The sequence below is a fragment of the Sebastes umbrosus genome, chromosome 20, assembly GCF_015220745.1.
Source record: "Sebastes umbrosus isolate fSebUmb1 chromosome 20, fSebUmb1.pri, whole genome shotgun sequence".
In the NCBI taxonomy this organism is placed as follows: domain Eukaryota; kingdom Metazoa; phylum Chordata; class Actinopteri; order Perciformes; family Sebastidae; genus Sebastes; species Sebastes umbrosus.
In genome coordinates, this window is record NC_051288.1 from 10,506,816 (window position 1) to 10,531,585 (window position 24,770).

Consider the following 24,770-nt stretch of genomic DNA (forward strand, 5'->3'; position numbering starts at 1 on the left):
ACTGAACTGGCTGAAACGATGTGTTAAATCCCCTGGTATATTCCCTCATAATATATTTGACAAGATGGGTGGTATCGAATTTGTCTTAAAATGTGATTATAATATCACCAAATTGCCTCTTAAGCTTCTGCTACTTTTTTGGAAATTATTTTACAATCACAACTTCACACCTCATAATACACCATTATGGAATAACAGATACTTCGCAAAAGAAAAGCTGTGTTTTAAAGGAACTGGATGGACAGGAATAGTTGGTGTGTAATGGATCTATTAGATGCAAATGGAGATGGATTACTTTACAGAGATTTTTGTCGTAAATATGACTTTGATTACAACTTCAAAGAATTTAAATGTCTTATCAATGCCATACCGAATACATTTCCTTAATCAGGCAAAACAAATATCGTTATAGTCTCAGTCCCCATCTCATCTCCCCTTACCTTTAATAAATGGAAGTCATTTTCTTGATAAAAGGTGTTCCAACAAATTCACAAGGTCTAACAAATGATTTATATCCTGCTCAGTATTAAAGAGGTAATATTTTGAGTATTTTTGACCAACCAACAACATCTAAACTGAGAACAAAGTTCTTCAAATACCCTGTCCCAACCAAAACAAAAGAAATTCACCACAAATAATGAATAATTTTTACCCTTCCAGTGAATTTTTAAAATTAAGATTTGGCTTTGAGAGCAATGAGTGTGTTTTCTGTAAAGGTGATATTAAAACCACAGAGCATCTCTTTGTTTCATGCTCCCATACACAGATGTTCTGGAAACAATTCATGGAATGGTTAAGAAGCAAATACACAGCAATAACTTCTATTGATCATCAATAGTATTATTGTTGGTGTTTTATTTGAGGACAAATTGGACCTAATGATTCATGTTTTATTAATTTTAGCCAAATTCTTTATTCATAAGGCAAAATTGAATCCCACCCCTTCTCCATAAGTCACTTATTAATTATTAACCAGCTTCCTTATTGAGCCATACATATACTCTAATTAAATTTTCCAAAATTTGTCTAACTACAATTATTATTATTTATAATTATTCTAACTATAATTATTACCTTTAATCTGTGTCATACAGCAATATGAATTCATTACTGATATAATTATCCATATCAAAATATAAATGTGTTATAAATCCAGAATACCAATTTATTACTTACATATTTAACTTAATCATATTTACTATTTGTTATATTTTCTTATATGCACAAATTATTATTTATAATATACAATTTATAATATACAATATGCACATGCAATACAACATGCAATATATACATACAGACATACATACACACACACATATACATACATATACATACACATACATATACATATATATATATATATATATACATATACATATACATATACAAATACATACATACACATACATACACTGCACATTACACTACATGTGCACACTGCATACCACATATACATATATATACATATATATATATACATATATACATATATACAATACACAGCATCCGACCATGCATACATTGTTCTTATACCCAGAATCAAATATCCACAAATTTGCATTATTCTTTACAGAAAAAACAGGAAAATAGACTGATACAGAATAAATATTAAGTAACCAATAAATAAATAAAGAGTAATAAATAAATTAACAGTAACCCCTGTAAACACCTTGTGATTGTCAAACCCCCACTTCATCCCTGTACCTTGAGAAAATCATGTCTTTATACCTTATTCTAAACTGGTTTAATATAAGGATATAAAGCTGTAAGAGAAAAAGGAGAAGAGTGAAGTGTGTTCATGACTGTCATGTGACCACTAGTGGGCGCTCGAGTGTTTCCATGGTGATGAAAGCAGCAGGCTGGGTCATCTTCTCTCACTTCCTCGACTATGATCTCTACTTCCTGGATACGCGTTCAGAAACACAGCCAGGGTTGGAGTTGTCACTATTATCTTACACCCAACTTTCCATTAACTTGTTGCTCATACACTAGCACACAAAAATACGCAATTTTTCAACCATGAATGGTCGTTTACTGTCGGTAAAATAGGGATGATGACGTAGACGGGAGAACGACGCTGTGCACGCAGAAGAAGAAGAAGAGAAAGGTGAGTTAACGTTAACTAATGAAACTACTAACAGTAAATGGTAGCTAAAGGCTTTATGACATGTTGCTCTTCATTTTTATATGTATGTTTGTGTTAGCGTGTATTTTACTAAACCAGGAAAGTGTGTTAAACTCAGTTGTCTGTGTGTTTCCCCCGTTAGAGCGCCACGTCACTGGTCGGCGGAGGAGTCAGAGAATATAGTCCCTGAGTCCCCGCTGTGGACCTGATATCCTGATATCACACCGCTGCACTTCACATTTTCTCACTTAAAGGAGGAGCAGCAGTCAATAAGCAGGTTAAAATGACGGCGTCTAACTGGGGTCTCATCATGAACGTGGTGAACAGCATCGTGGGAGTCAGTGTGCTCACCATGCCCTTCTGCTTCAAACAGGTGGGTCACCTGCAGGATGTCAACATCCTTCACCAGCCTTTCTTTTACCTGTCTATACAGCTGTGGAAGAAGTATTTAGTTAATTTATTTAAAGTAGCAGTATAGATCCTGTACAGGGAATGAAATTAGCACCTGCCACCATGGCAGACAGGTTTTCCTTATATATAGGCAAGGCAAGTTTATTTATATAGCACATTTCAGACACAAAGGCAATTCAAAGTGCTTCACATATATAAAAGCAAGATAAAAGAGCACACAGTGCTTAAGATAAAAACGAATAAAAGTATAAGTTAAAAGAAAAAATGTAAAAGGATAATAAAAACAATCAAAAGACAGTAAAGTGCAGCATTTGATCGATTAAGAAAAGCGTCTGAGAACAGTTTGGTCTTGGGTCTAGATTAGAAAGTGGCCACTGTTGGTGTATCTTTGATCTCATCTGGAAGTTTGTTCCACAGTTGAGCAGCGTAGCAGCTCAAAGCAGCCTCACCATGTTTCCTTCTGACCTTCTTATATTAAGAAATATTATATTTACAAATCAATTCTTAAGCCTTAATTAAATATAGGGTAACACTTCATTTTACAGGTCCACAAATTTCATGTTAATTAGGTGATAATTAGAAAGTATTTGAAATTTCTTTGGAATTACTGCCAAATTACCCCAATATTTACCTATACATTTATTGAAAATTACTTTATTATAAACGTTATTTAATAATTATATTCCGCTATTTCCCAATAGCTGGTAATTTATTTAATACATTTCCAGGAAAAGAATACAAAGTTAATTGATATGTTTTATTTCAATGTCTGCTGGTAAATAGATGATATTAGCAAATAACTTATTTGAAATTTCTTTTAAAACATTAGCTACCAGGTTACATTTGCGTAGACAATAAGTCACACAATGGTGAGATTTGTGTCTGATCAGAAGTTTCTTCTTTTAGTTTTTGTTCTGGAGGTAAATATTTGGTAAATATTGGGCTAATTTGGCAGCACCACTGTCCCCAAAGCTTCGAATACCTTCGAATATTTCTCACTGAAGCTTTAAAGCCCAAAAAATGGTATTCGGGACAGCCCTAATTAATATTAGCTTTTTTTTCATCCCATTAATATCACATATCAAGCAACACACAGGTAGCTATAGACACCCTATAAAAACATGATGAATTATACACAAATTGTGAAGCTTCAGTTTGATCAAAATAATGTTATTTGCATTCAGTAGTAGTTTGGGGTGGTGTTGAATTTTACAGTGAGGTGTTTCTAATATTAAGTCTAAACTCATTGATATAAAACAGCTGGTAAACATTTTTAAAAACACCTTTCAGTTTAGCACAACATAATTCAACAGCATCACACTACAGCCCCAACGAAAGTCCCACAAAGTTGTAACCTTAAGCTTGATGTTGATGGGCGTGCGCTTCATTTTGGCCTCTGTGTGTTTTGTGATGTCATTATTATGAGTACATCGATGTGAAGGTAAATTTGCTTAACGATTGACTGGGTTACTTTTATCGCCCGGCAACTTCCTCATGAGATCAGTTGACGCTTTGTTGAACATAAACAGGCACTCCATCTGTTGTGAGAAAGCATCAAGAGTCTTTTGTCTCTCCACGTTAAATCGTTTGAACACATCACGTCTTACAGGTTTCGGCGCAAACTTGTTTTAGACCCTCTGTGTTTGCAAAAGCCCTGCTAAAGTATCCTTTGGCAAAACACTGTAGGGCAAACCGTTACCCTCCTTTCACACTGTGGAAAACAGTTAGTTTATTGTGTGCAAAGGTACTATAGACGTTCAATATTTGTGCAGTATTTTTAGGTATTTCTTCACAGAAGCCACTAAAGAAGATAAGGGATGGGGGTGGCACTTTTTAAAAAAGCTAGATCCCCCCCAACATAACATAATATTTTATTATGCCTTTGAATTACTCTTGATTTAAAAAAAAACAAAAAAAAAACAGCAACACACTTCTCAGGCAAAGTAAAATATCACCAGAATTGCTTATAGAAATGTTTTCCTACTAAAATGTGGCCATGTGATGTTTTCACACAGGTCTCACAGGTGCTTTATTGCACACTCTTTGGAAGCTAATTCTTCTGTTTTTGTCATAGATTAAACTGATTTGATATTTTTATGTTATAACTATCCATTATTTTGTTGTATCTTGAAGCATGTGTATAATGTTTCTTACTTTCCATACACCTTAATGTGTTGAGTCTTCTTAATATAACACTGGCAAATGTGTTTCCTCCTTGGGCTGCTGTTGTAATCCTACCCAGGCTTAATCAAGGTCACTTTGAAAACAGATGCTTGGTTGATTTCATAAAGGACATTATTTAGCGTTTTGTATTTCAGTAAGATGAGCAGATTTCAGGACAACTCTATGTCTAACTCTCTTACAGTGTGGGATAGTGCTGGGAACGCTCCTGCTGTTCTTCTGTTCCTGGATGACCCACAAGTCTTGCATGTTCCTCGTCAACACGGCAAGCAACACCAAAAGACGGACATATGCAGGATTGGGTGAGTTTAGATAGTAGAATTTGGTGTTATTACTGGCAATCAGGACTAAGCCATTGCGACTGAACAGACAGATGAAATAGTGTCAAGCAGCAGAGAGTTAAACCTCATTTACAGAAAACCACTTCACAGTGATTTTCCCGACACTGCCATTTGTTTGACCGCATGTTGGTTCACACTGACGTCACTCCCTTTCTCTGCAGCCTTCCACGCTTACGGGAAACCAGGAAAAACCGTGGTGGAGATGAGGTAAGTCTTATTATTAATTCACTACGCACATTATGCTGTAGTTGAAGTGTTTATTATGACTTGATCTTCTACAGATAATCATCATAGACATACAAAAATAAAGTGGATTTATTTCACTAACAATACTAATTGTGTTTTCCCCTCTCCCCTCTCTCTCCCCCTGCAGCATGATCGGTTTGATGTTGGGGACCTGCATTGCCTTCTACGTTGTGATAGCTGATCTGGGCTCCAATTTCTTCGCTCAGCTGTTAGGTTTACAGGTTTGACATCATTATTCGCTATATTCATCCCTCAGGCTTTGAGCATACGTTTCATATCCACCGCTCTCCTTTGCATCCCCCTTAACTTTACTCTTAAGCGATCAAAACAGCTATCAAGTCTGTAAGTAAGTAAGTTCTTAAGAAACAATAACGCATCGTCATGTCACACTGTCCTCTTAAGGTGAATTTCGGTTTTCGCGTGCTGCTGCTGATCGGAGTGTCGCTGGTCATCGTCCTCCCGCTGAGTCTGCAGAGGAACATGATGTCCTCCATCCAGTCCTTCTCCGCTATGGCTCTCATGTTTTACACCCTCTTCATGTTCACGGTGAGACCACCAACACAACACAAAGCTACACTCCTCACAATGCATCTGGTTTGCTCACAGAGGACAGCTTTTTTCTTACAGCTTTTTGAATGTTACATTTGTTTATAATGTCAAATGAGAGCTGGGATTTTGTTGATGTGTTTTTATGTTCTCTGTTATGTCTTTTCCTAAAGTACTAGACTTGATTCTGAAGCTCTTTATTGTAGTCTTCTTTCCCACAGAAATAGTACATAAATACTATAGATGCATTTATAACCTGCAACACATTTCATTAACCTTGCTCACTGTTTTAACTTGAAACTCATTTGATTTTCAGAATATTGTTCGGATAAATTTGTTGTATTCTGTGTTAATTCCTCCTCATTTGCTCCCATTGTACAGAGCTATGTCTTTTCCTTAAAGACACAATATTGTCTCGCTCCTCTTTTTTTTTTTTTTTAAAGAGCAAATTCACACTAAATCACATCAGGCAGAAAACAATTGCTGCGCTGCTCTTTATAGGCTGAAACAAAGGCTTTCCCCCGGGAAGGAGACACCACTTGGAAGTGGCCACTAGAGACATTTTTAAGAACTGTAAGTGCAAAGTAAATGGAGGTCACATAGTCAACTCCACTAAATCACAAACCGTTGCAACTTAAGGGAATTAAGTTGCTCATTTGTTGCCAGTTATAAATACGTCAAATGCATTTGATATATTTCAGACTTATTATTTTCTAGCCCGGTCATTACTGTTTGTACAGCATGTTATATTACTTGTATTTTTTAGGGAAGACTTTTATTCTCACATCCTAAGTCAGCACAACATTCCTTTTTGTGCACATATATATATATCTATGTTTGTACATATCTTTTTGCAACAGTCAATCAGCATTGAAAAGCAAAACTGCTATGGCAGCTGGCTGCTGCAATATTTCTCAATACTAACATTAAAGGGGAACTATGCCCAAAATTCATATATGTTAATCCTATGGTCTAAGACAGTCCAAAAAATATCAGTTAACATGAACAACTCTCTCCCAAATCCAAAAACTAGAGTATTAAAACTCAAATATGTGATGTCATAGGGTATAAAGTGTGGAGCTGCATAGACAATGAATGGGGAGAGATGTTGTAGATGACACTGAGAGCACCGAGGGGATTGACCTGAGTATATGGGAACATTTTCTGTTTCACAAATGACAACACTACAATAAAATAAAGCTCATTTGGGTATATAAAAAAAAGAAAACAAACAAAATTAGCCTCCATTCATTGTCAATGGAGCAGCTCCAGAATTTATACCTCATAACATCACACATTTGAGACTCACTTCTCTGGTTTCTGGCTTTGACAGAGAGAAGCTCATTTTCACAAATATTGATTGAACTTTCCTAGTCCAGGGAAATAACATATTGGAATTTTTAATTTAGGTGGTGTTCCCCTTTGATGATCATTAGCTCCTTCAGGAAACTGGAAAAATTAGAAGATTCATGGTTGTTTTGCAGTAGTCTTTTAGATTTGTTTGACAAGGTGAAAACGATACATCCGCTGTGCAAACTAGGACTGCAACTTTTTTTTTCATAATCGATTTAATATCTTGAATTTCTGCTAATGAATTGAATAAACTTAGTCTATAAAATGGTAAAAAATGTTGCATCACAATTTCCTAGATACCTTGGTGACATTTTCAAATAGCTGTTTTTGTCCAACAGGCAGTCCAAATCCCAAAGATTTCAGTTCTAGTGCAAACTCAGCAGAGAAATGGACATGTTTTCATGTGAACAGTCTAGTCCAAACAGCCATCAGTACAGCAGGGATTACATTTTGGGATTATAAACACTTGCTATCAGTATTACAACTGGTACAACTCTTTCCAGTAGGACGTTCAGTGCTCCGCTGTTCGCATTTAAGCGTGTGTCGGAGTTGCAACATACTAAAAAGTTTGACTCCAGTGACGGTCCAGCAGGAGTTTTCTGCCTCATATGATTCAGTTTGTTTCCTCTTTAAATGCACACACAGAGTTTGTGTGTGTGGTTCTGATTCACTGACCCGTATCGCTGCTTCTCACTGATGTTTACAGTCTCTTTGTGTGAAGTGACGCGTAGCTCCCGTAGCATGGCGATAACCTGGAGCAGTGGTGTGGTGTGTGTCTGGCTTCAGATCCAGGCCCAGCCCGGTCCAGACCCCTAACCCTCTAACAGTGATGTATCTCCTTCCCTCCCTCCTTTCATCCTACCTTTTCCTTTTCTGCTCATTGCACCCCTTCACTCCTTTCCTCTCGTTTCCTTCTGCTCTCCCTCACGACTACCTCCTCTCCTCCTCTCCTCTCCTCCTCCGCATCCTCTGTTTGCTCACCTCTGTCCCAACTGCTGCTGCTGCTGTAGATAGTGTTGTCGTCTCTGCGCTACGGCATAATCTCAGGCTCCTGGGTGGAGCGGGTTCACCTGTGGCGCTTCAAGGGCGTCATTCAGTGCCTGCCCATTATCGCCACAACCTTCTGCTGTCACCCGTAAGTAAACCAACGGAAACCACCCCCGAAATAACACCACCGTTAAGGGCGGTTGGGGGGGGGGCTGGAGAGTGAAGGAAGCCAGATGTTTCCCCTGCAACTTTATGCTCCTTAAACACCCCCTCCCACCTATCTGAACCTCTTCTCCCACTCCTCTCCATCATCCCCATTTTTTTACCTTTTTAATTCGGGTTTGGTCTGAGCCATTTGAGCTCTGTGAGTTTTTGTGTGTGTGTGTGTGTGTGTGTGTGTTTTTGGTGGCAGTAGTAAGGCAGAGAAATGTAACATACTGAGGTGAAAGTTTCATCTTTGCCGACCCTCCCACCACCGCCCCACGCCCAGGATGAGCAGCCTGGGTGTGGCTGTGGGTGGCTGGAGGGAGTTGGAGTGTTCTGTTGTCCTTTTGGGACTTTCAGGTAATTAAAAGAGCAAGACGTAGGAAACACATGCTGATGGAAAACCTGTGGGGGCCAATTTGTGTCTAGATTACCTTTTCACAAGCCTTTTTATTTTGATCAAATTTATGATTTCACTTTTATTCATTCTATATCACCTCCATTACTCATTTTTTTTTCAGCTTTGACAGGTTTTTTTGGTTCAGCATGCGGTTTCTCGTCATGTCTCTTTTGTTGTTTCCCTCTCCTCATTTTCTCTGGTTTTCTCTCCTCATTGATTACTTCCATTATCTGTCTGTGAGCCGTCAGCATGGGTGCAGTACCCCCCCCTTCCTCTTCTTCGTGCTCTTCCCCCCACTTGTCTTCATTTGGTTCGGGCCGTAACTCCGTCCACCCCTCCCCTCCCTCCTTCCCCCAGGTGGTGCTGTCCTCGTTCAAACACGGGCTGCTCAGTGGCTGGTGGCTAGGGCAGGTCTATTTGGTGCGCTGGGAGGGTGTGTTTCGCTGTCTCCCCATCTGTGGGATGGCCTTCGCCTGTCAGTCGTAAGTACTCATCCCGCCCCCCCTCCAACCCGCACAGGACCATGTAATGAAACTCAAACAAGACTCGAATCAAGCTTGAGAATAGGAAAAAAATCTGACCGTAGTCCTAAAAATCATGTGGTGGGTAGATGATCAAACGGGGGCTCTTCCACTGTCCACTCCTGCAGCGGCACAGTGAATCAAATCCTTCATTGCTGCATGTAGAAATTGAGCATAATTAGTGTATGTGCACTTCCATTATTGCTTTGAGCCAGAGTGGAGGGGTTTGTCATGTAAAGAGACACACAGATCTGTGGTGGAGATAAAGTGGTTGTTGAGGGATTTTGTAGTTGCAAAGGGAGGCTGCTTCTTTTTGCTAATGTGCTTTTCACAGTCAGCTCATCTGTTTCTGCTCCACCGTACCGTCTGCCCTCTGTAGAGTTAAAGCTGAGACTTAAACTGCTTTACTTTATTCTGATGTGACAAGAATAAAACTCAATTTGACAGATACGGAAAGCAAACACTTGTTGGAAAACGGTGTCGTTCAGTTGTCAATTGACCTTTTAAAGGTTTCTAATGCTGAGAAACTAGCAAGAGCACACTAGATTTTTTTTAAACGATCCAACCGAAAAACTGAGCCCAGTTTTGCCAACTGTTTTCCAATGAAAGTAGTTAGCAGCACTAGCTCCAGAAGTCCCTAAATCTAGAGAGAAAGTCGCCAAGTGGGCAACACTGACAGCACGTTCCCTCCAAAGCCACTCCCCTAAAATGATCATTATGAACGTAAACAATGAACATGGCTGTTGGTACTCACAGCTGTCAGCTTTCATCCGGGCCAAATTAAATGATTGGACGGGTTTATTACAGTCCTGCGACAGCCACAGATACCAGATTTTATTCTTTTTTTGTTGTCAGAACACTTAATTTATTGATTGCTGTTAGGATGTAATGAGAATTTCAACAAATATACCAACAAATATTTGAACAGCACTACCAACCCTACCTTTTTAAATGTCACAAAACTACAAATTAAAATTTGGCTAACAAAAAAAGGAGAATAAAAACTTTTGGTGAACTTTCTGTCTTATGTTCCAATCAGCTTTTTAAATGAAATAATGACATTTTTAAAATACACACGGACGCTGACCTAGCTAGTGTGGCAAACATTGAGATTCTTTTTTTTTAATGCCACATAGTAAGAGGGTTTTCACGCCAATCTTCGCATTGCATTAACTTTCCCCCGCAGTGATTGCAGCGATCACACCAATACACGTCACTTCTTACACCTTAATCAGAGCATTCGCTGAGTCACCGTATCCATTTATTTCTCCATCTTCACCCATCTGCATGCTCTGTCACTGCCTCTTTTCTCCTGTCCTCTACGCTTTAGCGCTTGCTCCGGGTTTTGCGGTGAAGTGTAACGTGTGAAGGTTCTAATCTGGGGAGTCTTATCTCTGATTTGAATGCAGTGCTGGGGAAAGGATGCAGGGAGTGTTATGGTGAGGTCATTAGGGGCCAGATGTTTGGGTGGTGCTGCTCTGTGGGTTTGTGTGTGAGAGAGAGAGAGTGAGGTACGTGGCAGGAGTGGGTGACCGAAGCCTCGAGACCGAAACGAGACTTTAATTCATGTAATCGAACAAAGCCAACATAACATTATGGTATGGTGGGGCGTGTTCATTAGCTGGTGAGGTGTAGAAGAAGAAGAAGAAGAAGAAGAAGAAAGCGTGCACTTCTTGTGTGTGTTTGTGCATGTGTGTTTTGTTGCGTCGGCTCCCACTAGCAGCGCTGCTGAGTGATACTTGGCAGGGCGATTTCTTGGCCTGCGGTCAGGCCTGAGCGAGGCGAGCGCTCCGTTAGGCGGCAGGCAGCTAAAGCCAAACCACTAATCAACACATTGGACCGCCGCCACCTTACAGACAACACACTGATGTATTCACAGGCTGATTAAACAGCTCTCAGCACATTGGATTTTTATTACATTCATGAAACGTGTTTACTTTCAGTTAAAACATTACTTAACATCACCATTATGACGGGATGGGAAGCTGGCCCCGTTGCGTTTCTGGCTGCACGTTTGAGCAGTTAGCTCATAATAGAGGGACATAAGAAAAACATGTGCGGGCGGAAAATGTCCCTCTGTGATACTACTGTCAGCATGCTTTCAACTCCCAGTTAATGATATTATCTACAGCGCACGCTCGAGCCCTCCCGACACACACACTTCCCCACATTCGCTTTGAAGACCTTCTCCGTCATATTTCCTCCATTTAAGGGCAGCGTTAAAGCAAAAAAACACATTAGCCTCCGAGTCCGGACTATTGAGTGACCATTAGATGCTTTAGCTCCCCACTTACAATATGCCGTTTTCTTTAACCTTGGCTATGAGATTTACTGGCGTGCAGATTAAACAAGCGTCAAGAAAAAGCACCACGGGACAGTACTTGCTCATAAAACCAGAGTGTGTGAAAGAGAGGCAGAGAAAGTTATGGTTTCTCGCTCTCTCTCTCTCTCACTCTCTCTCTCATTTCTTCTCCCTGTTTCTCACACATATATATGAGGGAGTGGGAGAAAGAAAGAGACGAGGTGAGCACGAAGAGTCTGCCAGGAAAGTTTATAATGCTCTAAAAGCTGCCAGGCACTCGCTGTTATATATATATATATAAAGCTTGTAAATTTACTGGTTAGTGTGCCGACGGTCCCCTCCACGCAGCCTCGCTCTCTTAGAGCACAGGACAGAAAATGACAGCGGGAGACAGATACCTGGGTTTAGAGACAGACAGACAGACTCAGGTTCAGCCTTAACTACTGTCACCCATTCTGTGTCACACACACGCACACGCACACACTTGTATGTAGACAAACACCCCCACTGCCATGACAATAAATCCATCTACTGCATTTAAAACATTTGTAAACATGAATTGTTAGTTCATTTATATTTATATTATATTCATAATATGAAAAATCTTGTTGCATTCATGTGCATGTCAGGTGTTCTTACTGGTATATTGATGTCCGGACTTGCAAGCGATTTGGGGGCCCATTTTTGCTGGTAATAATCAACTAATCAATTAATAAATCACAAGACAAATTATCACTTAATTATTCAATGAATCCTTAATCAGTTGGTGGATGAATTGTAAAAAGAGAGTTGATAAATGAAACAAAACATGAGCTAGAGAACAAGTTATTCACTCTAAATTAGTATAATTAATATAATTTGAGTCAATCTTTTTCCCATCAGGTTGGGAGACGGCAAACTGTCGTTTATTTCAATCAGTTTTTGTTGTTTCTGTTGCAGAAAAATAGTTTTTTTGTTTCTTATCACCCATACTGTAGGTCGATGCTATCTTAAGCTGCAGCATGAGGCCATTATCTCAAAGCAAAATAATTTAGCAAGCTACACATTGTTTTTTTATTTGCTTGTTTGACTTGTAAAGAGATTATTTTGCAGAAGTTGGTTGTGAACTTCATTCATGAACAAACAATGCAGATGATCTGCAGATTTACATCAGTGAAACCACAAATCTGACTACAGTTTAGTAAATCTAATTTGATGTGTTAATGATGACTGTCTAACGGTGTTAAAACTTAAATGGGCTAAACAAGCAAAAAATAAATCACTCGTCTGAGTTGGACGCAGACAAGAACATGAGGAGAGACATGCATCATTTGATCATTGAGTGGCACAAATGGGCCTCCATATGGCTGCTCATTAAAGAAATCTACAGAGCAGCTCCCACTATCACATTTTAAATAAATAGATATCTAGACGGCCTTATGTTGACGGCTGTTCGTGGGACTACATTCCCTGACTCTCCCTGCTAGACTTGGGAGCGCCACTTCCCATAACTAAAAGATGTGTATCTGATAATCCGGACAGCACATGAATGCACAAGAGAGCAGTATGAGTGTGGTCTTGAGTCACGCAGCATGCAGATTGTGTAGTTGTTGTGTTGCTTGTCTCTCACAGGCAGGTGTTGCCGACTTACGACAGCCTGGACGAGCCGTCCGTCAAACGCATGAGCACCATCTTCATCTCGGCCCTCAGAGTGGTCACCATCTTCTACATCACTGTGAGTGGAAACGAACTTCCACGAGCCACCGCCATCACTGGCTGCATTTGCCACTGCTGTTACACAGTTACTATTTTTTAATGTCTTGGTGTTCTACATATTCACATCTTCTTCCTTTTTGCTTTCCTCCCAACCCTGTCTTTGGTTCCCTCCACCTCTCTCTGAACCAGGTGGGTTTCTTTGGCTACGTCAGTTTCACAGAGAACATCGCTGGCAACGTGCTGATGAACTTCCCGTCCAACCTGGTGACGGAGATGATTCGCGTTGGCTTCATGATGTCCGTGGCCGTCGGATTCCCCATGATGATCCTGCCCTGCCGCCAGGCCATCAACACCATGCTTTTTGAGCAGCAGGTGAGCTTGAATGCTACTATTACTATTATTATTATACTACTAATAATAGTGCATTATGTCATAATGCAGATGGTTTAAAGGTTTGGATACAAGTTCAGAAACTGAAGTTAGTGTGTGATGTGTGTAACAACAGCTCCCTTTCCCGCAGGCGTTGGCTGGATTATACTGGAACATACTGTAAATCCTAACTTGTGCTTTGTTCTTGTTCCTTTGAAGTAAATTGATTATAACAAGTTAATTATAACTTGCTGCCTTATTGTTGTGGAACCGGCACTCCCATCCTCTCTGTAATGCAGTTTTGACAATAAATAAAAACAGAAACATGTGGCTCCATTTAAAGGGTTATTATAGTAAACTGAGACTGAAACTAAGAATGAAAAACAAGCAGTGAAAAATGTTTTAAGTAAACTGAAACTAAATAAAAACAATATCCTTTCAGAAAAAAAAAACTGAAACAAAAAAAATGGTAAAAAAAAAAAATAAAATAAAAAATGAAAATAGATGTATTTTAGTTTTTTTAACTATAATATATCACAACCAAAAAAAAGGAGACAGCATGAATTTCCGTCAACTCTCTTGACATTGAACCACAGAAACTTATCAGATTTGACATTCCAGGAGACGGCGCTACGCCACGCCATTGCTTCACATCGGAAGATCGATGCAAAGATTAAACATTAAATATTATGGCCATTCCTACACAGCTCTCCAACCATGTATATTGTATGTATATGTTGCTAGGCTACTTACTTCTGAGACATTATGCCTGGCCCTAACAAAAACAAACTCAAACTAAATACATAGAAACTAAAAATAAACCTTTCTGAAAAACTGAAACTAAACTAAAACTAGTTTAGTCAAAACAAATTAAATATTCAATTATAACCTTGCCGGAAAGTCCTGCTGTGGAGCTCAACTGTGACGTCAATTGAATTCTTATCGTATCCAGACATAAACACATCTGACTTGTAAAAAGCTTTTTACACAAAAAACGTGTTGCATATACAATATTGAAAGTTTTTCTTGTGTTTCAAGCTGCACCATAGGTAACCGGTAAACGATTGGCTCTGCCAGAGGTAGAGAAAGTCCTGCTTGTGTTTTTAGAGAAAACCAGACGTAGTTTTTGGCAATATGATGATGAGAAATAAGGCAATATTCTGCACAAGGAAAATCAAAAAATCAAATCGTACCCTAAAAAAAACCCCTATTTAATTGTAAATTTGAGATTTAATTTTGTCTTTCCTTATGTCCCTCTCATCCCCCTCTTTGTTTCCGTCTCACAGCAGAAGGATGGGACGTTTGCTGCCGGGGGATACATGCCTCCTCTGCGCTTCAAGATGATCACCCTCAGCATTGTGTTTGGCACCATGCTGGGAGGCATTCTCATCCCCAACGGTACATCCTGTGTGTGTGTGTGTGTGTGTGAGAACAATCAGGCATGGATTGAATGGATTGAAATTTTGTATGTGTGTGTGTGTGTGCGTATGTGTACAGCTCGCTGACTGGAGGTCTTTAAGGTGCATGTGTTCCTTTATGTGGGCGGAGTAGCCGGGGAGCTTTACGACGTGTGTGAATGTGACTTTACGAGTCAGTGACTGTCACACTCTAACACAGTCCTTAAATCAGGACCCTAACTTTTATCTCCTTTTAGACGGGCAGACGGGAAGATAGGGCTATTATTCTCCCAGACTCTCTCTCACTCACTCTCACACACACACACACACACACACACACACACACACACACACACACACACACACACACACACACACGCACACACAAATATATGTACACACCGATATTGGCTCTCTGTCAGGTTCTTTGAGTCTTTCCATCCCACTCACAAACGGCTCCAAAATGGTGGAGATGTAAAGGTTAGAATGAGTTTATGTTTTATTCATCCTTTTATATGGTGGCTGTTTGTTAAACTTTTGATTGGGTGGACACACACACACACACACACACACACACGCAGCGGGTTTGGCTGGCTCTTTGTGTATCTAATCAGACTAATAGACTGAGGAGAAGGGAGGTAAGGACCCTGGGGAGAATGGACACTAAATCTGAGGGAGACAATATGGTGTCCGTCCTCTGGATGAACGATGGGTTTCCAGGCCCGACACCCAGCCCGGCCGCGGTCCACGGAGACAGGGGTGGGGCCAGGGGCTCGGCGCTGCCAAGAGCAGGGTGTCATGGATCGGAGCCTGGGGCTGGGCGGGTGCCGGTTATGAATGGCAGAGGCAGGTATGAATGGAGCTAGAGATGAAGAGCGTAGATATGGGGAACTGCTTTGAGGTTTTTTTTTTTAGCAGAAGAGATAAGCAACAGTGAGCTTAGCAGGACGCAAACCCCACAACTCTGGCAATGTTGATGCCATGTTTGGCCAAAGCCAATAGGAAGAGTGCCAAACAGTCTCCAAACGGCGGTACCACAACTTTCGTGTCCGTCATGTGATGCCATTGGGCCCAAAAATACTTTTTCCTCTAGACTTACATTGGGAAAGAGACGTCTGTAACTCGGTGTATAATTTTTTTTGAGGTGAATTAACCACCCAGTATGAACACTTGAATAGCCCTTATTTAAATCATTAGGTCCTAAAAGTTGCATTAATGCACTAATAGCCAAATACAGAGTTATTTCTCCCAGACTGAGAGCTGGGAGGCGGGGTTAAAGGAAACGCTACTTGCTCTATGGGCCCCATGGATGCCAAAGATTGCTGGAAGATAATTTTATACTCGGAAGTCAAGCTTTTTTTTTTGCTTCACGCGCCACAGCAACTTTCATAGGAATGAACGGGACCCCGACGCTGTATCCAGTTCTCTTTATACGTCCATGGTTTGGCCCAGTGAGCTCCACAGCAGTGGTTCCCAACCTTTTCTGTCTAACGTTAACGTAGCCCCACATCCCTGTTAGATGAGCTCAAGTACCCCTTTATTGACACCACCTGTCGATTTCCAAATGTGTTCATCTCAACTGATTTTAATGTGGATGTTAAGTTACACCACAAAAAGTGATTATTGTTATAATATTATTTTTATACAATTTATAGTCAATGTTAAGATCAGTTTGTGAGTGGCAGAAGCTGGCTCTTTCAACCATTTATACATTACTTTATCTAATTATTTGAATCATTTATCTATTACTTTCAGCTAACTATTTCACCTGTTTATCCATTAAATGTTGGTCATTATTTCAACATGCATTATTTATAACTGCCACATACATGTAAGCACCCCTTACTGGGAGTCACTCTACAGCAGGGTTTCCCAAACTTTTTTTTTTCTGGGGACCCACTTTTTAAAAATGACAAACCATCACAACCCAATTCATAATAGGCCTTATCTATAAATCGTGAGAAGAGCAAATATATGCGTAAATGAACGTTCCTGACCATTTTTACAGCCATTTCTGCTTCACTTCATGTTATCTTGAATAGCTAAACCAGCCCTTTCGAAGAGATAAAGGTTTGACAAATCACAACTTTATTTTATGCATGTGTTATTGAAAACATATACACATGTTAAATACTCTATAAATGAGACCAAATAAATGCATTTAGGTGCAGTTTTTTTCCCTCTCATCAGTGAAACAAACAGAATGTACGCTCGCCTTTCATATTAGATTCAATGTAAAAAGTGACTCAAGGGTATACTGCAGATATAAATGTTGAATATTGTGCAAATTGATTTGGAGACCCTAATAAAATCTCCTGCGACCCACCTGTGGATCCCGACCCAGTGTTTGGGAATGACTGCTCTACAGGACCACACAATGACCTCTGTGTTTTTCTTTCCCTATTCTCTCTTTAGTGGAAACTATCCTGGGTCTGACTGGAGCCACGATGGGCAGCCTCATCTGCTTCATATGCCCCGCTCTCATCTACAGAAAGATCCAGAAGAACAGCATCATTTCTCAGGTTACATAGTCAGAATTAGCACTCTCCTAATCAATTACTCAGTGAAAATCTATTAATTCACTGACCTTGCTGTGCTTCTCTCTCCTCTCCCTCTCTGTCGTGTAGCTGGTGCTTTGGGTGGGTCTGGGCATCCTGCTGATCAGCACCTTCACCACCCTCTCGATTTCGGCCAGAAGTCCCGGCATCAAGATCCAAGCTCCTCCTCCTCCGGCACCTGTCAAGAACGAGCTGCCGCTACCGGACCTCCCTGGGATGCACGGTAAAGATCTCTTATGGCTCCCAATCACCTGATGGACTATAGAAGGGAGTGGAAACATTTACTTCAACGGGGGCCGGAGCAGGGGTTGTTGCGGCGTCTGAGATCAGACAGCAGAGCTGCATGTAATTATTTCACGGCAAAAGGCACCGGTGGCACGAGAGACGTGTTTATTTCTTGTTATATTTTCCAAAGCCGTGGACTACAGCGACCTAAACGTAAAGAGAATATGAGCCAGTGGCAAAGGGCCAGCGAGACTAAAAACAAAAGCACAAAGCCACGGCGAAAGAAAGGGTTTTCTTTCTTGTGTGAGAAGAAAAGATGGAGACAGACAGAGTGAGTGGTAGGCAGACAGGCAGGGTGAGGAGATAACCTCTTGATAATATCTGAGAGCAGCGTCGAGTGCTTGACATTGATGGAGCGAGAGTGATGCCCTTCAAACTCCAGTAATTTCTCTCCTCTGTTCATTTCTCCTGCCACCCCCTCCCCCCCCAAAATACATTGTCTACACCCCCGTCTCCCCCCCCCACCCTCCCATATCTCCTGTGGCAGCTATAAAATGCCTGCAAGCTCTGGCTGTATAAAGGGAAGAGGGTGATACGGGTTTGGGGAGGGTAGAGGGGTGTAGAAATGGAGATGAGGAAGAGTTAATGTTCACAGTTTTAGGTGCTTTTAGTTTCACTTCCTCTCCTTACCCCATGCTTCATCACTGGCATATTATTCTAACCTGTTCACCGACACCAGCAAAGACTTTCTGCCTCCATTTTTATGATTCTTTCTTCCTGAACTAGTTTGATTTTTACTGCATTCTTTCCTCACATTTTGACTCGAGGTGTTCCGACCTTTACACCTGTTTTTTATTCAACTCCCTCTCTCTCTTCTCTTCTCTCTCTCCTTTGCTCTATTATCACACCCCACCATCAGTTTTGCCACTGTCAGTATTTGCTGCCACCTAGTGGACGTACACGCCAGATGTAGTCGGCTTGAAAATCAATTACATCTGAGAGCATCAGTACGCACAGCTCATGCGAGATATACCGAGGCGTTAATTTATTTTATTGCCAGCAGTTAATGTGTGTAATAAACACAACTGTACAAGAAAATAAAGAGTGCATGTCAGGGCCGGTGTTTAATAGTAATGCACTAGAATACTTTTCTCAGACAAGAGAAAATAGTGGAATAAATGAGGTGTCAAATTTATGTTTTCTTAATTTAGTCGTAGTTATGTGTGTCGTATTTTTCATACTGGCTGTGTGAGAAAAATGCAGCAAAGGCAAATAAAAAGCTCACCAGCAGCAGCACTAAACCAGAGTAAAACACACCCTAGCGTAAACAACTTTTTATGGTTGTATAAATCTGTTACTAAAGGACTTCATTTTGCCTTAACAGGGAACACAGTTTGTCTAAAGTATGTTGGGAATATGTGACATCCAGTAGCAGTAATCTGATTGTGATTTGTGTGTCTGCATGTAGACAATCCTCAAAACAAGAAGCCAGTGGAGATAGAAAAACCGGACCTTCCACCTGTGAAGGAGGTCCAACCAGAAGAGAGGGAGCCCCCCCAGATTAAAGGACCAGTGGAACTACCTGAGAGGAAGAAGAAGGAGGAAGAGGCGCAGCTGAACCGCCCCGACGCCGGTGAGGAAACTGAACCAAAGATGGAATCTTCACTGGATTGTGAACTGTGTAGAATCAGTGATGTTTTGATTTCCCAGGTGTCGCCGTGCCAGAGGGCGAGGCCCATCGCCACGAGCCACCCATCCCTCACGACGAGGTCCAGGTGGACACGAGAAAGAACAACGCAGAGCTGGAGGAGGACAAGAAACAACCTGAGGAACCCAAAAGAGATGCAGAGCAAGGTTTGGAGGTGGAGGGCAAAAAAGACGACAAGGTCGAAGGGAAAGCGAAGCCCGCGGAGGCTGTTGTGGGGAAAGAGGAAGTGGATTTGGGCGGAGGTGAAGTCCGGTCCAACGAGGTGATGGAGAAGCCGGGTGCAGAGGCGGACAAAAAGCGGGAAATTCCCCAGCCAAACGAGGTCGAGAAACTCAATCCGGTGAAAGATCCTCCAGCCGAGGCCGTCAATCAAGTGGGCAAAGCTCCAGAAGCTGCAGTGAAACGTGAGTCTCACTTCCTGTATAACTCTAGTTTAAGGCAGCTGGGTTAAAAAAAAAAAACAGTTGTAGGAAAATGCAATATTGACCTGGTGATATTTGTCGATCCTTCAGCTCCAGTTCCTGAAGGAGAGCATCGTCCCGCTGCAGAGGAGGCTCCAGCTGCAGACAGCAAAGACGCAGCAGACGAGAAGATGGACAGTGAGTGCAGTAGAAAACGTCCAAGGGGTCCGGGGATCCGGGGGTCCGGGGGCATAGACAGGAGTTAATAGTCTTAGGTCAACAAGTTGCACACATCACAATCATTTGGTGATACATTTGTCATTTTTTTTTAAAATGTATACAGTGGATTGGATGTGATGTCATCTAAAATATAGCTGCACAAAAATGTTTTTGTCCCGCTAACTTCAGAGTTGGGACGCATTTTACATTCAACAATCATACAGCAAGAATTTGATGTAGAAGAGGTGATGATACCTCCACCGACAGTAGCCTCCATTTACCAGAACGTAATGGTGTTTATAGCCTATGAAACACAGCACATGACTGTTCTCTGTTTAGCCCTAAGTGGGGAGCGGGGGGGGGGGATGACACCACCATCACTGTATTTCCTAGCTAGTTCTTTACAAGTATGTATGTAAGAACTAAAATACAAGAGATGGAGATAGGTTGCAGGAAAGTTATTTTCTGTGGATCCGCTGTATGCTGTTTATGCCCCTATCTCTCTTTTCCCTATTTCACTTTGCTTGTTTTATTTTACGTTATCTAATCTCTGTAATCTGTTCTTGCTTATTGGGCCTCTTTTTCGATGGCACAAATGTTTCTTAAAAACCCAGCAGAGAATATTCAAATCCATTTCTTTCTCCTACTTCCTGACCTGGCTTGATGCACCACACAGTCTTTTTTGGCTTTTGTTGACTTTCTTGTTCTGTTTACTTTTGCCCTCTCTCTCTCTCTCTCTCTCTCTCTCTTTCTCTCTTTCTCTCTCTCCTTCTCCATCTTTACCCCTCTTTTCTTTCTTTCTTTCTTTCTCTGCCGGACTCCTGTCACAGTGATAAAAAAGCTTGTCGCAGGTATGAATTCCCTCTTGCCTCTTCTCTTTACCTCGGCCTGTTCCTCAAATTTCATTCACTCAGTGGGCCAAGTTAATAGATATTTGCATATACATACGGTACATATATTCTCATATAACTAAATAATGTGCCAGCGTAGAATCCACCCACTCACCTTGCCCCCCTAACATAGTTTGTGTGTCGACAGCAGCCCATTTACTTTATGTTAAAGGCTCACAATCTAGAGATGTTTGAATGGATCGATGAGAGAGTACGAAGCCATAGTGGAATATTCCCCTTCCCCTCTCACCTAGAGACTGGCCCTACATCTTCGTAACTAATGCGATGTTCTGAGAGCAAGTTGTGACTTATTTTAATTCCTTGTTTCTGTCTTGTAGAGGGCCAGCTCGACCACGCCGTGCTTCTAGAGGTGCTCAAGCAGCAGCAAGAGCAACAGAAGAGACTTCTCGACCAGCAGGAGAAACTACTGGCCGTCATAGAAGAGCAACACAAGGAAATCCACCAGAAACAACCTGCTGGTGCGTATACACTTAATGCTTCGCAGTATAGGGGGACCAGGTGTCCCGCTTTATGAGGGACTGCAAAGCATTTTTATCACTTGTCCCACATTCCACATATTTTTCAAAAGTAAAACCACTGCAAGACAGACGCTTTTCTAAAAATCTGGCTTTTATCCAATGGCTGTGAAGAAAGCAGAGAAGGCTGTCATCACGGGGCTGTTTGATGTCAATCAAACTGCGCACACGTAGGTCATGTGCAGGTTAACTGGCTGTCTTTGCTACGCTACGCCCAACGGGGAAAATTTCGGAGCCAAGAACAAAGTCAAACGCTATGCAGATTTTGGCGGAATATGATGGAAACTACCACACATAAAAGGAAATAGAGCTACAACAAAGATGGGGAAACTACTTATAACTGGGTGAATCCGGTGGAAGACAACTGTCAGAGTTTTTTTGCAAAATTTGCCAGAGTTAGTTTTCAATTTCACACAGGGGGGGATATGACATGAACCGACAAAGTAACCTGCACAGTCTACAGTGTGCAAATGAATCAACCAGAAGGCAAAGCATAGAGATGTTACCAAATATGACGCAGAATATAAATGTTAATTTTTTAAGTCCAACATTACTGTATGTCAAAATAGTAGACTACCTCTCAGCATTGGTAACTTACATGTCCCACATTGTCCGACACAAACATACTCTTTGTCCCACATTTGGTTTGTTGGGATCTAGTTGCCCTAACTTTGCAGACATGACATTAGGTGGTAGTGTCCAATTTAAGGAATAAATGTTACAAAGTGTTTGTTTTTTTTTACTTAAAGGGGCTGCTGAAGGTGAGGCAGAGAAAGAAATCCAGGAGGGGGTGCAAGGTGGAGCAGCAAAGCCCAAAGAGTCTGGCCTGGACTCAGACCTGAAGCAACCTAAGGAGGCAGCTGGAGCTGCAGCTGGAGCTGGAGCCGGAGCCGGAGCCGGAGCGGGTGCTGCAGCTGCAGCTGGAGCAGGTGCTGGTGTGGCCGTGCCTCAGGCTGCGGCCCAGAATCAAGTGCAGGCCGGTGATAAGGTTGCTGAGGTCGGGGCTCCACAAGTAGCTGTACAAGCAGCTTACAAGGAGGATGACAATGTTGCACTTGGAGGAGAATCCCATAAGCAGAGTGACCTGGGGGCGAAGGGAGTGCCGCTGGGAAAGAAAAGAGCCGATGACCGTCAGCCCATACCTCAAAATGAGAAGGCAGCTCAACTTCAAGATGAAGAAAGAAGCCTGGATAAGGAAAAGGAGAAAATTGAAAATCTTAAAAAAGTACAGCTAGAGAAAGAGGCTCAGGCAAGACTGGAAAAAGATCAGCTTAAGGCAGAGCTGGCCGCAGAGCAGGAGTTGAAGAAGGAGAGAGCGGAGAAAGAGAAGATAGACATAGAAGTGAAGGCGCTGGTGGAAAAAGAACGAGTGGATAGGGAGAGAAGAGAGGACCTGGCCAGAGAGAAGGAGCTGGAGAAAGAGAGAGCGGCAAAGGAGAAACTCGCACAGGAGAAGGCCGAAGCAGAAGAGAGACTTCAGCAGGAGAAGAAGAACGCAGAGCGTGAAGCAGCCGAGAGAGCGGAGAAAGAGAAAAAGGCGGAGGAGGAGGAGGCGGCTCGGGAGAGGCTGGCCCGGCTGGAGCGAGCCGAAGAAGACAGAAAGGCTGCGCAGGGGGCCGAGAGGGAAGGCGGCGAAGCTTTGAAGAAAGGAGGACGAGACCTCAAAGAGAAAGTTGCTGCTCAGGCGGACCCCAGAGAAGACGGGGCCGTCGAAGCCGAGGCTCGCCCCCAGGGCTCCAACGAGAAGGCGAGGGAACAGGGAGGGATGGATCTAAGGCGGAGGCGCAGGGCGGCGGGACCCAGAGAGGCTGGAGGGCCCCCGGAGGAGACCGGGATGCCCAGGGGGGTGCCGGGGCTGGAGCCCCTACTGGAGCTGGGAGGCTCAGACCTGCACGCGGCCCTGGAGGAGCAGCTACTGGCCGGGGCAATGGTGCACTCGCGGCAGATTAAACAGGCCTCGGAGGATGAGGGAGCGAAATAACACACATCAGACACACATTCTCACTCAAAAGATCGGAGTTCAACGCACACTGTACACCTGAAGGAAACTTCTAATACTGTGGACCATGATATCGTTGCCTTACATTCTCTCTTGCCTTCAGAAATGTTATGAACTAAAGAGGAACCGTTTTCTCTTTCTTGATACCGTGTACTCCGGAAATAACCCAAAGTCTTTATCAAAGAACAAAGTGCATGTAAATATTAACTTATTTTTTGTCTTTAGGGAGGATCGTTTCGAAGAGGTTACTGTTGAAATGTACATAAATCTATGCAAATACCATTCTATGTAGTGTCAGGGTGGATGTATTAATGTTTGTATTTGAGTCACCTGAGTTCCGTTTCTTTCACCAGCTTTTGTAGGATCTGTGTTCGTCTCCTGTGCTGAATTTGTTTGTTCAAAGTTTGTTTAGTTTTGTGTTTATCCGTTATTTTTGAGATGTATATATTGTAATATGTTGTAATGTTAAATTGTGATCAATGTTTAAGGTTTCGCTGAACCTACATTTACCACATATTGGATGTAATGTGGGTTCAGGCGCCTTGGTAAAGAGTTGTTTCGCTATACTTTCAAATGAAAGTAACTAAATTCAAGCTCATGCTGGAGCTACGAGGTATAAATATATATAGTGTAGGCTTCCTGTTTGATAAACTGGACAATGAAGCAGCTGGACTCAATCATTCCATCTTTAATCACTCCCTTGTTGATTTATCAGTGCCTTCCAATCCATACGCTGCTGTTTTATCAAAACAAAAATGTGGCAGTCTTTCCTCAAATTTGTGTTTTTTTTTTTGCTTTTCACTTTTACTGAAGAGTACAGTAACGTACAGACCTGTACATTCATTGTGTGAAGGACAGTGGAACGACATATGGACTCAATTTGAAGTGTTTCTTTGTAATCCAACTTCTCTGAAAAATCCTCCATCAGTTGGCACTTCAACACACATTGGACCTTTGCTTTGTACGAGAGGCTATTTTTCTATGTGCATTGTATTTTTGTACATGTTGCTGATAAGAATAAATAAAAACATCTCTATTGCATCCATGTCTGTTGGTCTGTGATCCAGATAATATCACCCTAATACTCTAATACTTCAAAGTTCCGACCGTTGCCATGGTATTTGACTTCCAAATCAGTATTTGAATGCTTTGA

The 24,770-nt window shown here is 41.7% G+C and overlaps 1 protein-coding gene across 3 annotated transcripts; it reads left to right on the plus strand.

The window, feature by feature from the left end:
• The first annotated feature begins 1,866 nt into the window (after nt 1-1,866).
• On the plus strand, nt 1,867-24,658 carry slc38a10 (solute carrier family 38 member 10). Of its 3 annotated transcripts, none has more exons than XM_037755012.1 (18): nt 1,867-2,110; nt 2,271-2,501; nt 4,905-5,022; nt 5,223-5,268; nt 5,435-5,528; nt 5,710-5,853; nt 9,155-9,279; nt 13,232-13,334; nt 13,505-13,687; nt 14,971-15,082; nt 17,497-17,603; nt 17,709-17,862; nt 19,333-19,497; nt 19,575-19,976; nt 20,085-20,171; nt 21,023-21,043; nt 21,421-21,561; nt 22,368-24,658. In XM_037755012.1, exons 2-18 carry the CDS (start codon nt 2,412-2,414, stop codon nt 23,597-23,599), a joined length of 3,324 nt encoding a protein of 1,107 aa, XP_037610940.1. In that variant the 5' UTR covers nt 1,867-2,110; nt 2,271-2,411; the 3' UTR covers nt 23,600-24,658. The 3 variants fall into 3 exon arrangements, with proteins under 3 accessions (XP_037610940.1, XP_037610939.1, XP_037610941.1); XM_037755011.1 differs by lacking the exon at nt 9,155-9,279 and adding an exon at nt 8,217-8,341 and having other exon boundaries at nt 1,868-2,110; XM_037755013.1 differs by lacking the exons at nt 9,155-9,279; nt 21,023-21,043 and adding an exon at nt 8,217-8,341 and having other exon boundaries at nt 1,869-2,110.
• The last annotated feature ends 112 nt before the right edge of the window (nt 24,659-24,770 follow it).